Source organism: Ursus maritimus, unplaced genomic scaffold, assembly GCF_017311325.1.
Source record: "Ursus maritimus isolate PB19 unplaced genomic scaffold, ASM1731132v1 scaffold_17, whole genome shotgun sequence".
Lineage (NCBI taxonomy): Eukaryota > Metazoa > Chordata > Mammalia > Carnivora > Ursidae > Ursus > Ursus maritimus.
The window spans coordinates 60,402,254-60,418,663 of record NW_024424119.1 but is presented as its reverse complement, the minus strand read 5'-3'; the positions used below and the strand labels follow the sequence as shown (position 1 = coordinate 60,418,663).

Sequence of the window (16,410 nt, the reverse complement as noted above, 5' to 3'; positions counted from 1 at the left end):
CTGGTCCCCACCCAACCCCCAAGGGTTAGGAGACTTTATCCCGGGGGACGAGGAGGGAAGTACGAACCTCGGTCCCAAGCAGAGTCCCAGACACTGAAGTACAGGCCCCAGGACACACGGATTAGGGGCCAGAGCGGGCAGTTCAAAGCACACCAACGGCCTCTTAACTTTGCTCCCTGGGGAACCCGAGCCAGGTTGCCTTCTGAAAACTCCCTGGGCCCCTCTGGCTTCTGCTGTCTCTACGCCCTTCCCCATTACACAATAAGAGCTTTCAATACAAGTTTGGGAAACCGCAGTCTAGCATTGCACCCCCAACAGTCACCTCCACCCACATTTTCAAGCGGTCTGTGGAGACGTCAGAGTCTGGAGCTCTTAAGAGCCCTTCCAGAGCTGCCTAAGCTCCCGCTTAAAGCTGACAGACTCAGTGGTCTGGAAGAGGGGAGTGTGGCCGGCCCACCAGGAGCCAGGCTCTGATCCAGGAGGGTTCTTCTCGGGGAAAAAAGACTCTCTTGCCACAGTGGGGTGGCTTCAGGCATACAGGGCTCCCATGGAGACAGCAATGGGAACCCAAAATAGGCCGTGTCCACATCAGCCCCAGGTACCAAGCAGGGCTATTGCAGCTGACCCCCAGGGAACAGGAAGGCGGAAGGCCTGACAGAAACTACTAGTGAGCCTTCATCTCTAGAGCTCTCATCAGGTGGGACGACCCAGACCAGGCTCCCCATGGCCTGCAGAGCCCTAGGGTATGGAGGGTTGGTCCTGGAAGGTCAGCCCTGGTCCCTGGAGATGGGCAAGGAGCCTCAACCACCCCGGTTACCTTCCTTCTTTCCTCCTTGGAACTGTAGCCTGGGCCAAGAGAAGTCATGACTCAGACTCCTGTGGCCTGTCCTTAGGCTCATGGACATGGGCGAGTCAGCCCTGGTCAGGTTCAAAAAGCAAAAAGAAAAATGCAACAGCCAAAGAGCCCAGGAAGAGCCCTAGAAGCCAGGACTCTTCCTCCTCAGGAGTGCAGGGAGGGAGCTGCAGCTTTGTGGCCGATTGGAATGAGGGGCTAAATCCCCTGGTCCGTGGGTCTGAAGCCCTTCCAAGGGAGGACGCAGGTCCATGTGGCCTGGCTCGTGCCTGCTAACCCATCAACTTCCTCCCAGGATGCCCTGGACCCCGCCTCATTTCCCACCACACTGACAGATGGGTTTCTAACCCATTCCAATCAGCTAGACCTCCCGGCACCTGGGACGGGGAGCTCAGGCCCCAGCGGAGGCCCTGGGGGCACTTCAGTCAGTGCAGGGGTCCTACCCAGGGCATTCCAAGGCAAAAGGCTGTGAACCGGGATTTCCAGGCTGCAGACCAGAGGCTGCTCAGGAAGAGGGGAGGGGAGGCCCAGGCCACAGCTACGTACACAGCGCCGTGGTGAGCCGCTGCGGCTGGTCATAGTGCACCATGGCCACGCACAGTGTGTTCAGGGCCACCACGCACAGCACCACCCAGTAGAAGCTCTGTGCCTTCACCACGCGCCGGATGAAGAACCGGAACATCTTCTCCTTCCTACGGAAGTACGACGAGCTCTCGGTCTTCCCGCTCTTGAGGCTGGCACGGGCGAAGGGGGACCCTGGGGGAACAACAGGCTCACTGAGGACACACGCTCCCTCACAGACGTGTGCCCCGTGGACACACCCTTGAGGACATGCTTCCCCTCCCCTCTCAGACACACAGCTCCCCCATGAGATCCCCTTCACGGGCACTTGCCCCAGCCTGGGTCTAGCTCAAGGCCCCAGTTCTAATCACAGACACCACGTGTGTCAGACCCTGAGTGTTACTGGCATTTAGCTGATTACCCCTGTGCCTCCCTACAGTGGGTCCTGACCCCACCCCCATTTCACAGGTGAGGGACCCAAGAGCCTTGGTGGTCTCCATGGTTACTAGGCTCCAGATGGTCCCCAGCACTTCCTGGCCACCTTCCAGCAGTCCCGATGCTCCCAGGCCATCCCAACTCCTCCGTGGGCCTTGGAGAGCACTACAGCATCTGGTCCTCCCTCCTGCTTCAACTCAGGGATCAGCAGCCACTAGCTACCTGTTTTTTTTAAGGATCTGATTTAATTATTTGAAAGAGAGAGAGTGCAAGTGAGACAGCACAAGCAGGGGGAGCAGGGGAAGGAGAGGGAGAAGCAGACTCCCCGCTGAGCAGGGGGAGCAGCGGAAGGAGAGGGAGAAGCAGACGCCCCGCTGAGCAGGGGGAGCAGCGGAAGGAGAGGGAGAAGCAGACGCCCCGCTGAGCAGGGAGCCCCACGGCAGGGCTGGGGGCAGCAGGAATCATGACCTGAGCTGAAGGCAGCCACCCGGAAGGAGAGGGAGAAGCAGACGCCCCGCTGAGCAGGGAGCCCCATGTGGGACTTGATCTGAGCTGAGATCATGACCTGAGCTGAAGGCAGCCACCCAACCGACCGAGCCACCCAGGTGCCCTGCTACCTATTCTTAAGTACGTTGACTAGAACCCAGCCAAGCTCCTTGGTTTGCATCTGGTCCATGGCTGCTGTCCTGGTGCAGAGCTGAGGTGAGTATGGCCCACAAAGCCCAACACAGTCTCTGGAATGTTTGTGCATGAAGCCACCACGGCCTTCCCTCGTCTCCACGTACATGCCACCTCTGCTCTGCCATGACCCTGACCGTGAAATGCTTCCCACGCTGGTCTTTTTCCACAGCTGGCTGCTTCTCAGCTTCACATCTGGACTTTGACGTCACCCCCACAAAACACCCTTCTCTGGGCACTCCTTTGGAAAAGGGTCATTGGCCCCTCCACAGCAATCACAACCGCGTAACATCTGCCCCCGTATTGGCTCATTGACCTGTTTTGTGCCCAGCTTCCAAACCAGACTGCACACTCTGTGAGGACAGGAGGGGACAGGGCTTCCCCGAGAGCCCCGTGCACTCCTTGACAGACGGATGAGCAGTCTTCATGGGTGCTTGGAGCTGGTGAGTGTGCATGGCTGTTTCTCAGGACATGCCATGTCTCTGCAGCACATCAGGGTCTCTCTAGTGTTCTCAATAAGAGCCTGGGCATGAGTGAGCCTCCGAGAGTTCAAACCCACTCAGCTTGGGCATCGGGTCCCTGGGTGTGTGTGTGTGTGTGTGTGTGTGCACCCAGACTCTCAGTGGCACACTAATAGCATTTCGGGGCTCGTGTTTTCTTAAATTCACTGAAATGAGCACAGGCCCTGAGGCCTTCGGAGAGACTTATCCGTGAGCTAAGCAGCTGCATCCGGGGGAGACGCTGTGACCGACAGCCCCAGACACAGAAGGAGCGGTCCACAGGACAGGAGCCATCAGCCAGCCCCCTGAGAACCCTCGCAGTGCCCTAGACGCCACACCCCATCCACACTCATGGAAGACACTGCTCCGTCGCAGCCTCGTGGGGCAGCCAGGACACAGCCCCACAATCCACGTCCAGACAGCAGACACCAGCCCCTGCAGCTGGTCAGAGCGACCTCATTCAACAAGAGCTCTGGGCCAGCCTTACGGAGGCTGCAAAGTGCCAAGGCCGCAGCCAGACACACCCACTCCCTCCCAAAGCAGCAATGAGGCACAGAGGGAGGCAGGCAGTGCAGACCAGGAGAGACCTACACAGAGTCATGCACAGACCCGTCCGGAGAACCGCACGCTCAGATCCCCCCCCCCCACTTCCTGCGTCGTTTAGAAACAAAGTCACACACACACACCCTGACCATCTCACTCTCCAAGGCACAAGCACTCACAGAATCCCACAGGTTACGAACACACACGGCCACACCGGGAAGGAAGGTTAAGAGGACGCGTGACTGGTACGAACTGCTTTGTGCACACACACGTGGCCAGTGAGACAAGCAGCAAGTTCTCCAGCAGAGGCTCCACGGCCATACCCACTGGCTTACTGGACCGCACCCAGTAAGACCAGTGAGCCCCTGCCATGCGAAAGGCCTCACGGGAATGCTGCCCTGCACACCCACCAGCACCCACATGCGAACAAGCACACACGTCGCCCCTCGTCAAGGCACACCCAGACAGCGGCGTCCTCAGCCATGTTTGCACAAAACCACGCACCCCCACATGGCTCTTGAAGCCCCACCCATCCCCCCAACATACTCCAAGAGACAGGAGGGGGAGTGGGAGCCGGAGCCCCGGCACGCTGAGCATGGTGGCCCCCTCTCAGTTCCCAGGGAGAGCGTTTCCACATGCACGCCACAGCAGAACCAGAGACCCGCCTGCCTTCTGGCCTCCATGTGGTCAGGGAACAGGGACACGCAGGCAAACATCGCACAGGTCCTGGGTCTCTGGAGACTGAGGCACGGGCCCCAGAGGACAGCCTTTCCCAGCAAGCAGCTAGAGTGTGCTCAGGTCAGCTCTGGACCGTGACTCCAGCCCAGCTCTTTGGTTAAATCCGGGGTCCACAGTGAACACGAACACATGTCACATCCAGAATCGTAGCTCTGGGTGGGGAAAACCCTGAGAGATTGGGACTGCTTCTTTTCACGCTGTGCATTTTCTATGTTTAACTTAATCAGTGTATATTCTTTATAATCCAAAGGCTTATTTCAAGGAAAAAAATGTGTCATCAAGCTAGGGGAAATCAAGAATTAAATCAACCTATGAATGACAGCACAGTGAAGCATCAGTGAGAACAATGCATGACTGTACGTAATATGTGGATTTCTCTCCACCACGCCCAAAGGAGGAGTTCATTGGTTAGTATAAAGTCTATACTGGGCCTGCATAACAACACCCATTCCTTCCACAATCATGTACAGAGTTCAGGCCCTAAGTGGCAGAGAGAAGGCAGAATGAGTGAGATCCATCCCCGCCCTCAATGACCCCCCCAGAGGCCACTGAAGGGACGGAGGAGAAATGTGCTTTCCTCCAGCTTCGCGTGGCATTCACCAGCATGGGGTAATGAAAGTAACGTTCGACAAGAAGCCATGGAGACACAGACCCCCGTCACCCTGCCCTAGGCACGTGGCCTTACAGGTGTCACACAGCCCAGACAGTCCTCACGCAAAAACAGATCACAGGCAACCTGGACCTCGCAGGTCATTTAGGGGTCAGTGAAATGATGCGGGTACATGGGGCTCAACCCCAGGCGCCAGTGACAGAGGGGGTGGAGCACCTGAGACACCGCCATCCTCAGCACAGATGGAGGGACAAGGGAGGCGCTGGGCATGAGGAAACCCATGCTTGCCTTCTTTCCTCCCTGCCCAGCCCCACACCCAAACGTGTCCTGAACCTGCCGAGGCCCAAGGCCCTGAAAGCAAGGGAACCCATGGGCCCTGCCAGGGACCCAGGAGGAAAAATCAGCAAAATCCCAGGGACTCAAGTACAGCACCAAACCAGTCAAAATACAACGGAAAGGAGAAACTTTTTGGAGAAACAATAAAATTCCCTTCAGCAGATGAAAGGAAAGGAGGTCCACTCTTACAACCCACCAATGGCCTGAAGGCTGAAGCATAAGCCACACGCTGATGGAGGGGAGAAACCATGAGGGACAGAGGGCGAGACTTTCAGGAGCAAAGTGGGAGGCAGAACAAGAAATAACAGGGGGGCGCCTGGGTGGCACAGCGGTTAAGCGTCTGCTTTCGGCTCAGGGCGTGATCCCGGCGTTACAGGATCGAGCCCCACGTCAGGCTCCTCCACTATGAGCCTGCTTCTTCCTCTCCCACTCCCCCTGCTTGTGTTCCCTCTCTCGCTGGCTGTCTCTATCTCTGTCAAATAAATAAATAAAATCTTAAAAGAAAAGAAAGAAAGAAAGAAAGAAAGAGAGAGAGAAAGAAAGAAAGAAAGAAAGAAAGAAAGAAAGAAACCAACCAATGGGAAAAGCCGAGCGTGAAGGAAGGCCCAAGCTGGCAGGCACAGCAGGGGCTTCTGATGAGGGACAGGAGGCCCGGCCTCCAGTGCCTCTGCGGCAGAAGGAAAGCAGCGGCCAGGGTGACAGCACGGAGCAGCAGGAGGGGCCAGCAAAAGTGCCTCACACCTCAGGGAGGAGGTCACAGGAGGGTTGGCAAGAAGCCAGAAGCCTCGGGAAACCAGCCCAGCACAGGACAGGGAGCAAGCACAGGATGCCGTCGGTGCGGCAGGGGCCGCAGGAGACAAGGACCTCGGGCAGTGAGGCCACGCGGGCCAGGCTGGGCCTCTGGGGGTGCACGCTGTGCCTGCTAAGCAAGGGTTCCGGGGCCCCAGCAACCACAGGAGCTAATAACAGCCTAGGGCTAAAAACACCGAAGTCCTCAAACAGGAGGGAGGAGGCAAACACATCGCAAAGCTCCTATCTTCTTGACCTTTGGGGCAAATAGGGGCAGAGTGATGGCAATTACACCAACTTCCTTACGGAAACAAGGCATCTCGGGGGTAAGGGTGGTAAGAAAACAAGATACAACAGTGAAGAAGCATGGCGGTAATGATGAGAGCCGGGGAGGGGAGGTGGCCGCTCGTGGAGTCAGCGGGGCGGGGGCGGGGGGTGGGGTAACTCTGGAGACGAGTCAAGAAGAGCAACCGCGGTCTGGACGTGGACAGAAAGGAGGCCACCCAGCGAAGCGTCACGCAGAGGACAGGCACAGCCCTGGGTGCTCGTAAAGAAGAGAGGAAGAACAGGTGCACGGTTTAAGAAATCAGGAAGATAGAAAAGCAAACCAAAATAATTTAGAAAGAGGAACTAATAAAGATACAAGAGTAAGTAATGACATTTCAGACAAAAATAGAAATCGGGTGATGTGTTCACTCACACAGATTAGCCCCACACGATCCAAACTAATAAAGAGCGCGCAGAGACAGGCGTTCTCCCAGAGCGGGCGCCCCAGCGCGCACGCAGCACAGGCTCCCCGGACTCTGGGCGTCAGGCCCCGGCTCCACCCTCAGGCACCGGGCGGCCCGCGCCCTCCGATGCCCACGCGCAGCTGGCCTGTGCGCGCGTCCTCAGAATGTATCCAGAACCTGAGCACCGGGCACCCCCGTGGCTGCCACCGCGGTCAGGTCCCTACTGCGGCCTCTGAACGGCCCCACGTCTGCCCTGCCTGCACTTGGGGCTCTCCTGCACCCCAACTGGAGCCGGACAGCGTCTGCCCTCTGCAAATCCACCAGCGGCCAGGGTCCCTGCTGGGCCCTCGCCCTCCGCGACCTTCTGATCTCCTGTCGCGCTGCTCCCCCGTCCCCCATCCCACCCCACTCCAACCGCACCGGCCTCCCTCACTGTCTCCACTTGTGCTACGCTCCTTCCTGTTGCCGGAATGTTCTCTCCCCTGGGGCTGACGTCCTCACTTCCTTCAGCTTTACTCAAAGGCGACCTTTCCCCGGGGCCCTTCCGTGTAAAATCCCACCCCCGCCCCGGCCCTCCAAGCCCCTCGCTTCCCCAGACGGGGCACCCACACGCTGCATGATTTCGTGTTCTACTGCCACCGCTGGGTCAGGAAAACCAGACCGGGGGGCTCCCTCGGCTCCTCAGCGCTGCAGCCCGTCCATGCGACGGGTTCCTGCACACGGTGCGCACGTCAGAACACTTGCTGAGAGGGTGAACGAACACCGTGAATACAGGAGAGAGGAGAAGTACGAGAGAAAGTACGGGCACCTCTACAGAAACGAGTTTGAAACGCTGAGGAAATGGAAAACTGCCTCACAAAGCGTAATTTCTAAAACTGGTCCAGGTTCTTTTTGTTTTGGGTTCACGGTTTTATCTCACCTTTAAAGAACAGATTATTTAGGTGTTACTTAAATTACTCTAAGCCATGGAAAAAGACTTCAAAAACTCTTTCCAATTAATTTTACAAAATTGCAATAAAAACTTTAGGTAAACTAGAAATAAAGGGGACGATTTAAATATTACACTCGTGTGATAAATTTGTAAAAATTATAACAAAACTTAGATCCACAACACACGTTCTTAGTCTCTTACTAATTAGCAAACACAAACCACCCAATAGAAAAACGGACAGGGTATCTGAAGAATCACCAAAACCCCATTTCAAATGGGAACCCGACACTTAAGAGACTCAAAATCACTGGTAGTGAGTGAAACGAGGACGGCGGTCCAAGAAACATCACGTGTGATCATCAAGTTGGGCTCGAGCTAGCAAAGCCCTAAGCACCTCCGGCGCGTAACCGGGAGGGACGGTGCTAGCAGTGGACCCGGCACCCTGCTCCGGGGTCTGCCCACAGGGAGGGAGCGCTGGAGAGGAAGGACAGGTGTTACGGGGCTCGAGTTTGGGCAGCACCGGTCAGGATGAAGATCAAACAACGTAAAGATAAAAGAGCGGCCATCCACACAGAGCAGCCAGACAAGTGACAGCGAACCCACGGGGCACTGAGCCCGCCTCGGAACTAGGTTTCTGAGGGGAGTGGTCTCCAAAAGGGACGAGGAGAAAAATTTGTATGAAAATATTTCTGTAACATGCAAAGATCTCAAAACTCTACATGTGTGTCTGTGTACGTGTGATGTACAGGTGTCTTCTAGCTGAGAAACAGGGAGAAACCCCAAGCTATTGACATGTGTTTACTGGACCTGTGTGGGGAGAAAGAGAGGGAGAGGATAGACACACAGACAGACAGACAGGCAGGCAGATGACAGATCGAGAGATACATAGATTGACAGCTAGGTGCAAACATAGAGACAGACATACATTGATTGATTGATCGATAAATGCACAAATAACTTCCATTAAAGAGTTGTCTCATAAATGTAACCACATAGTGAGCAGCAGACCCCTGCTCGCCTGCTCAGGGACTGCTGAAGGTCAAGGCTGTCTGCACCACGTCTGACTGCCGTGCAGGCCCTTCTCCACCTGCAAGTGGAGACCCGGGGCTCAGCCCTCTTCTGCTGCAGAACGCACAATAACAGGGCATGTGGTGGGAAAGGGCCCGGCACTTCTGGTACCAGCCTTAGGAAGGGAACTAAAGCAGCTCTGTGTGATTAAATTCACCATTTGAGAAGAAGGGAATGAAGCCAGAGGCCCAGGAGCATGGAAGACAGACAGGGGCGGTGTAGAAAGATAGCCAGACCCTTTCGGTCCCTACAGCCAGTGACGCACATGCAGCCCTTCAGCTGGGGTGCCGCCCAAGGCTGTGCGTCCACACGGGGGACGGCAGGGCCAAGAGCAGTCAGAGCACAGCTCCCGTACAGAAGCGGCGGGCACTGGGCAGCAAGGAGCGTCCAGGGGCTGTACACACAGCCCACTCCCACCGCCTGGCTCCGGGAAAGAAAGCTGAGCACACACCACAGGGCAGAGGCACTTGACTTCCTGCCATCAGGATGGACACGGGAGGGTGGGAAGAGAGGGAAGGAAGCTGGCCCCAGAGGGGACAGGCAGGAAGCTAGGTGCGCTTCCTATATCCGGTACCAGGACAGGCCCCGTACAGCCAGGAGGACTCGAAAAGACTCACCAACAGCACAGAGGTCTGCAAACCGGTCCTCCCCCTCCTCCGCGTGGATCAGGTCATTCCGGCTCTTCTTGGTGGCCGCTCTCTTCAACACTGCTTTAAACAAGGGTGGGGGAGGGGCCTGCATGAGCCAGCACCCAGCTCACCGGCTTCAGGGTGGGGGAGTCTCAGCTGAGGGCGCGAGCATCTTCCTGGGATCTCCTATCCTGGCCCCAGGAGCCCCTCTCAGTCTTCAGAGCAAAGGGGATAAGGAATTTGGAGGAGATGCCACTTTCCCTTTTCTCCATGATGATGTCAGTGCTACCAGGGAGACCAGGAGACATCTGTGCAGGGCAAGGCCAGGGCTGCAGCCGGCTTCTCCTGCAGCCCACACGCCGAGGCCAGGTAAGAGCAGAGAGATCAGGCAGGTCTGCAGAGGGGGCCAGCACAGACTGGCTCAGAGCCCCAGATGTGGGTTCAGCTGAGGCCACAGCAGACGTGGCCAACCTCTCTGGCCTCGGCTTTGGTGTGAAAAGAGGACGGCCTTCCTGTCCCTGGGGCTGTGCCAGTCTCCAGACTGGTGGCCATGGCCATGCTGACTCTTGTCCCTGCCCCAGTGGCCCCACGCTGTGCTAGGAGTCCTGCCATGGCTGTCTGGGAGTCACAACACCCCGAGCCCCGGAGACAGATACAACTTGGCTTAAACCTGAACTTGAAAACTTCTAGAAGCAGCACTGTCCAACGGAACTTTCCATGATGATGGAAATGGTCTAGATCAGTGCTGACCAGTACAGTGGCCTCTAGCCCCATCTGGCTATTGAACACTTGGAATGGGGTGGCAGGAGCTGAGGAACAGGTCTTTCACTTTCATTTCACTGCAGTGTACTTACAGTGTGAGCTTACACGGTCACCAGCGAACTGCCGTGTTGGACAACATAGCCCTCAGGGTCATGCTGCGAGCACAGGCTCCTCCGAGCCCCAGGCTGACCCCTTGGCATGTGTGGTGTCTGAGCCCACCACCAGCTACATCTGGTCTAGTCCACGGCACACAACGCCCCAGGAGCGTGCCGTGACCTCCAGAATGCCGCTGCCCAGGACCGTGTGTGTTGTCATGGACGTGCATCCCGGGTGTGGGCACCCACACGTGTGTGCTGGGCACAGAGTGCTAACAACGGTCACCTACCATCCAGAGGGGACTTCTCCTCCGCATTCTTGTCCTCCTCGGCCAGCATGACTTCCTCTGTGAGTGAGACACAGCCTCAGGTTGGAGCCTTCCCATCCCGACCCCTGACCAGGGCTCATCCCCCAGGAACACACCAGGATGAGGCCCCCCTCTGCGGCAGGACCCTGCCTTCTCAGCCCTTACAATTCCAGAAGCCTGTGGGGCTGGTGGCTGAGCTGCTATTGAGACAGACACCCTCTACGTGTCCCACAGGCAGTGTCCCCTGAGGGGCGCCTGGCCTGTTCCCATGCGCACATCACCGTCGCCTGAGAGCAGCCACACCACTGGGTGAGTTCCTCGCTGGCAAAGCCCTTAAGGAGGCACAGCGGGCACCCCATATGGAGGAAAGTATGCTGGCCTGAGGCTGGGGGGCAGTCAGAAAGCACGGAGCCAGGTGCAGAGCACAGAGCAGGCTCGGGTCAAGGGTAGGGCTTGAGTCTGACAGGAAGAAACTCGCCCTAGGCGAGGCCATGGCAGAAGCCTCCATTAAAAACGCCAGTGTCCCCAGGGTCAGGACCCCGGATGTCAGCTCCCCTCTCCTGGACTGGTCTCATCCTCCCCAGGGCCACTGGCAGAGGCCAGGCCAGGAGCACTGCAGCAGCCCCGCGTTTCTCACCGGCCTTGAAGATCCACTCCAGGTACCCATTGAGCTCCCGCTCAATCTGCTGCTGCCGGCGGAGCTTCAGGAAGGCCCGGCGGTTCTCGACCCTCTCACGCTCCTTGGCAAACTCGCTGTGTTGTGCAGGGGCCAGAAAAGGAAGCAGACTGGGTGAGTGTGAGCACAGCCACCGGCCCCATGGGTGTGAGGACACAGAGGCAAAGGGAACCAGGAAGAGGCTGGGACATGACATGCAGGCCATGGGCTGCCCCTCCCCACCAGGACCTCTTCCAGCCTGAGCCCTCCGAGCGCCCAGGCGAACCCTCCTTCCTCAGACTCCTCCAGCACATAGGGATAGCACTCAGTCCCCAGAGGGGGTTCCAGAGAGCAGGGACAGTTCACATTCCCCTGCTCAGAGCGGGCCGAGGCACACACACCCCAGCTGCCAGGCTCTGCCGTCTGCCAGCCTACAGAGAACTTCTAGGCGAGAACTGCCCAAACTTCCACTTTGTGTCTTCTGTTGGTTCAGACCCAGAGCCCTCGCTAGGAGGGGAAGGACGGACAGGAACAGGGCAAGAAGGGACTGGATGGGGCAAGCCAACGATGAAAGGAAAACATTCCAGAGCCACATCAGCCAAACCTGGAGGCTCACGGTGACCAGGAGAGAGCTCCCTGCCCTCCTCGGCCCTCAGCAGCCCAGCCTCAGCCTCCAGACAAGCTTCTGGGCTCACACCACCAGAAGGACGCCATTCACACACACAGGCACACAAGCACGCCCAAGTATACATGCACCCAGCGTCCAGCGTGCCGAGCCTCTCAGCCCAGCCTCCAGGTCCCCAAAGGACAGGTGCGCACACTCCCGCAGCAAAACACCGTCTCTGTCCTCAGCTAAGTGGCTGTTTCTCCTCTAGGAGAAGCAGCTTCTGGGCTTGGTGCAGTGAGCCCAGCACACCTAAGTCCTGGCGCACAGCCGCAGCAGGAGAGGGAGCTCGGCTCTGGCCAGCACCAACTCAAGCTCATGACCAGCATCCACCAACCCATCCCTTGCAAACCCGGAATCTGCAGGGACACAGGGCCCCCACCCTTCCTCCCCTCTCCATCAGGCTCTGTCCCTTGGCCGTGATGAGGGCAGGAGGGCCTGGGGTGCAGGGGTGGGGCAGTGACAACACCATGTGAGTCAGTCTGAGGCCACCAGCAAAAACTAGCTGCAGCAATCTAGGCCGTGCACAGAGCGGCCACTTCTCAAACAGCAGCCAGCAGCGGGCCTGTCCTCCCCAGGCATCAGTTCTCTTGGCTCAGGAAAGCCCCAAGAGGAATCCCTGCTCCTGCTCCTTGGGATGCTTTGTGGGTAACAGCCTGGGGCATGAAGAGCAAGGCTGGTGGGCTCCAAGCCAGCCCCTCCAGCAGCTGTTGCCCAGACATGGTAGAGCCGTGCCTGGACGGAGTCCTGCAGGGCGAGCTTTCCCGGGGCCAGGCTGTAGATGAGGCGCCTAATGAGTGCAGCCAGCACGAGACCCCCACGCCACGTGCTGACCGCTGGCTTTAGGGCCCTTGCCATTCCCAAGCCTGCCCAGGCCTGAAAGAGAACCCTGGGGTCCCTTTGCTGGGCCTGGATGTCCGAGGGAGGGCTCAGCTGAGACTAATTAGGAAAACCATCCCATATCACCCCATCCCCAGAGGCCAGGGTGCTCACAGGTGGGAGAAGGGCTGGGAAGTCATGAAGTTCGTGGCCCTGCTTAGTCGGGAACCCCACAGCCCCAATCCCCAGTTCTTTCTGCACATTCTTCAGGGCAAGCCACACAAAGCCACCCTGAGCAGGCAGCTCTCCCAACTCACCATGAACCCACTCATGTTCCTACCACCTCCCCACCATGCACTGTCCTCAGCACAAAGCCCACACTCCACACAAGCCTGCCGTCTGCCAGCCCCAGCACCCTCTCCCCTCCACACCCTCTGGTTCCAGCTCTGAGCACCCTTGCAGCACGCACACTGCACCCCTCTGGGTACCTCTGGGCCCCCACCCCAGCTCTTCTCTGCCTGGGAAACCCTCTCCCCTCCTTCGCTGGGTTCATTCCTGGTCTCCCTTTGAGTCTCAATGGAAATGCCCCTTCCCTAGGTGGCTTCTCTGAGCTCCAGGCCTCCTCCACATCCCCCATGCAGTTCAGACTATGCAATTCCATCAGACTAGAAGTTGTACATTCATCCACTGCACTGTGGGTGTGCCTGTCCCTGAAGATGCTTGGAAAGACGTGCTAGTGACATACCCCTTACAGGAGAGGACTGAGGCTAAGGACACATTCCAGAGCCAGAGCATGCAGGCCTTGGCCCCCAACCATTGTCCTCTCAGTGGCTGTTCCTTTCCAGGCCAATAAGATAGCTGCCCCTTGGGTCCACCAGCCTCTCCCCCAGCCTAGCTCAGGAGCCCAGGGCCTGAGCAGGAATCTTCAGGGTGGGCAGGATGGAGAGGTTCTCCTCTAGTCTTACAGGGGGTATGATACCAATGTGGGAACAGAGCACAGACCAGGCCTTCCCAATCCAGCTTCCTCAGACTGATGGAAGGGCAGGATCCCCAAACACCAGTCCCATCTGTGCCCCTAAGCACACAGCACTTCTGTAGCCATTGGCCCCATGCAGGACAGAAGAGTACAATGTGGGGTCAGGAAGCACCTTTCTTCAGTAGGGAATCCCAGCCCCTCACCCTCCCTTGTTCTCTCCTGGAGGAGCTCAGCACAGAAAGGTATCTGCAGAGGAGAAGCAAGCCGGGGGTCAAGGCTGGAGTGGAGAGCCTGGTGACCACTACAGCCAGGATACAGGGCTGCTCCATCGCTCTCCACTCTAGCAGCAGAGGGACCCTTTGGGCACCAGGGCTGCCCAAAAACCCCACCACGGACCTAGGTGAGACCCAGCAGCAGCCTCTCCCCCATCATCAGGGGACAGGGTGAAAGCCAAGGGTGGGACAGAGGTAAGGAGGCCAGGGCAAGGGAATGGTGAAGAGAAAGGTTGGGATGGCAGCACAAGGGAAAGGCTGGCCAGAGCTCAGGATGATAAGAGTGACCACCACAGAGGGTAGCCATGAGGCCAGGTCAGGCTTCACCTTTCCCACATCACACATACCCACATCTGACTCCACCATCTGTCCCCTTAGACTGAGAACACAGAAGGGCAGGCAGGCAGCACACAAGTCCGCATGGCCTCTTACCCTGAGAGCACACCCAGCACCAGGTTGAGCATGAAGAAGGAGCCAATGATGATGAGAGGGATGAAGTAGAGCCAGTTCCAGGTGTTGCCAGCTGCATCATTGGTCTGGAAGCAAAAAGGAGGTGAGGAAAAACAGGTGGACGAGACAAGCCCTGGCGGTAGAAGTGCCCTTGACCCCTCCTCAAATACCTGGAAGGGGCTAGGCTGGGAGTGTTCAGGTGTTCGGGGGGTCCAGGAAGGACCCACATTAGACCTGCCTGCCCTTGCCCCACAGAGCTTTCTTTGGAGCTGCCTTGGAACTCTCAAAGGACCAAAGACAATTAGCACTCCTGGTCACTGCCCAGCAAAGCTGAAAAGCCAAGGAGTCATTCCAGGGAGCCAAAGGCTCTCGAGACACCTGGAAGGCTGCATGCCCAGCCTCTGCTTGGACACCTTCCCTATTCTTCCCAGTCCAATAGCCCAACTATTGGACATACCAGTCAGCTCTAAAGACATTTCTCCTGAATGGAGCCCACAGGCCCCAGGCCCAAGTCTGATCTTCTGTCTGTAGCAGCTTCCACAGCTCAGAGGCAGTGAGGCCCATGCCATATTTCCCCCATATCAAAAGCAAGCCCACAAGTCCCCAAGGAACAGTTCTCACCATGTGCCTGGCTTAAGCCAGAAGCCGTCACTCAGGCATGATCCAAGAACTGAATAAAAATAAGGGCATCTCTCCCAGACCTTTTGACTTTAATAGCCTGGGTCTCATGACATAATACCAAAAGTGTTCTGTTTTCAAATGAAACTCATTTGCCATGCCAAGAACCAGGAAAATCAAAAACTGAATGAAAAAAGACAATCATTAGATGCCATGATGGTTAATTTTATGTGTCAATTTGACTGGGCCACAGGGTCCCCAGATATTTAGCCAAAGATTATTCTGGGTGTTTCTGTAAATGTGTTTTTGGATGAGATTAACATTTAATTGATAGAGTACAGCAGATTGCCTTCCATAAGCTGGTGGACCTTATTCAATCAGTTGAAGGTCTGAATAGAACAAAAAGCCCAACTCTCCTCCAAGTAAAAGGAAATTCTCTAGTAGACTGCCTTCAGACTTCATCTGCACCATTGCCTCTATTGGGTCTCCACCTGCTGGCTTTCAGACTGGAACTGTATCACTGTCTCTCTTGGGTCTTGAACCTGCCAGCCTAAACTTCAGATTTGGACTTGCCAACCTCCATAATCACAAGAGCCAATTCCTAATAATCAATTGATCAATCTCTCTCTTTCTCTCTCTTCATACATATCTACACACACACACACACACACACACACACATATATCTTACTGGTTCTATATTTCTGAAGAACCCTGACTGATACAGATTGCCAACACTAAGATGACAGAGATGATAAAAGTATCCAACAAAGATTTTAAAGCAGCTATCATAAAAATGCTTCAAAGAATAATAATATACACACTTGAAACACACTCAAAAATAGAGTCTCAACAAAGAAATAGTATCAGCAAACAAGTAGAAGATACAAGAAGAACCAAGTGAAAAACCTGGAACTGAAAAACACAATAATCAAAATAAAAACCTAAATGGAAAGGCACAACAACAGAATGGAGGAGACAGAGGAAAGAATCAGGGAACAGTAAAAGAGAACAATAGAAGTTACCCAGTCTGATAAGCAAAGAGAAACCTGACTTTAAAAACAAAAGCAAACAAGAAACAAAACAACAGAGCCTCAACAACCTGTGGGACTATAACCAAAAAATCTAACATTCATGTCATCAGAATAGCAAAATACAGGAAAAAGAGGAGAAGGCTGAGAAGTACCCAAAAAAATAATGCCTAAAAACTTTTCAAATTTGTCAAGAGACATAAGCCTACAAATTCAAGAAGTTAAACACTAAACAAGGTAAATCCAAAGAAATCCACAATAAGACATATCATAGTCAAATTTAGGAAAACTAAAGACAAGTTACTGAAAGTGGTAAAAGAGAAATGACACCTTACTCATAGGGGGAAGACAATTCTAAA

At 55.8% G+C, this 16,410-nt stretch overlaps 1 protein-coding gene across 2 annotated transcripts in view; it reads right to left on the bottom strand.

The window, feature by feature from the left end:
- Window positions 1–16,410, bottom strand: part of CACNA1B (calcium voltage-gated channel subunit alpha1 B) — a 196,642-nt gene that overhangs the window by 130,387 nt on the left and 49,845 nt on the right. For both annotated transcript variants that reach the window (XM_040632311.1, XM_040632313.1), the window contains exons 7-11: window positions 14,386–14,489; window positions 11,205–11,320; window positions 10,550–10,606; window positions 9,391–9,480; window positions 1,400–1,609 (exon numbers count right to left, since the gene is read on the bottom strand). In XM_040632311.1, the coding sequence (XP_040488245.1) occupies window positions 1,400–1,609; window positions 9,391–9,480; window positions 10,550–10,606; window positions 11,205–11,320; window positions 14,386–14,489 (577 nt within the window). The remainder of the gene's footprint in view (window positions 1–1,399; window positions 1,610–9,390; window positions 9,481–10,549; window positions 10,607–11,204; window positions 11,321–14,385; window positions 14,490–16,410) is intronic.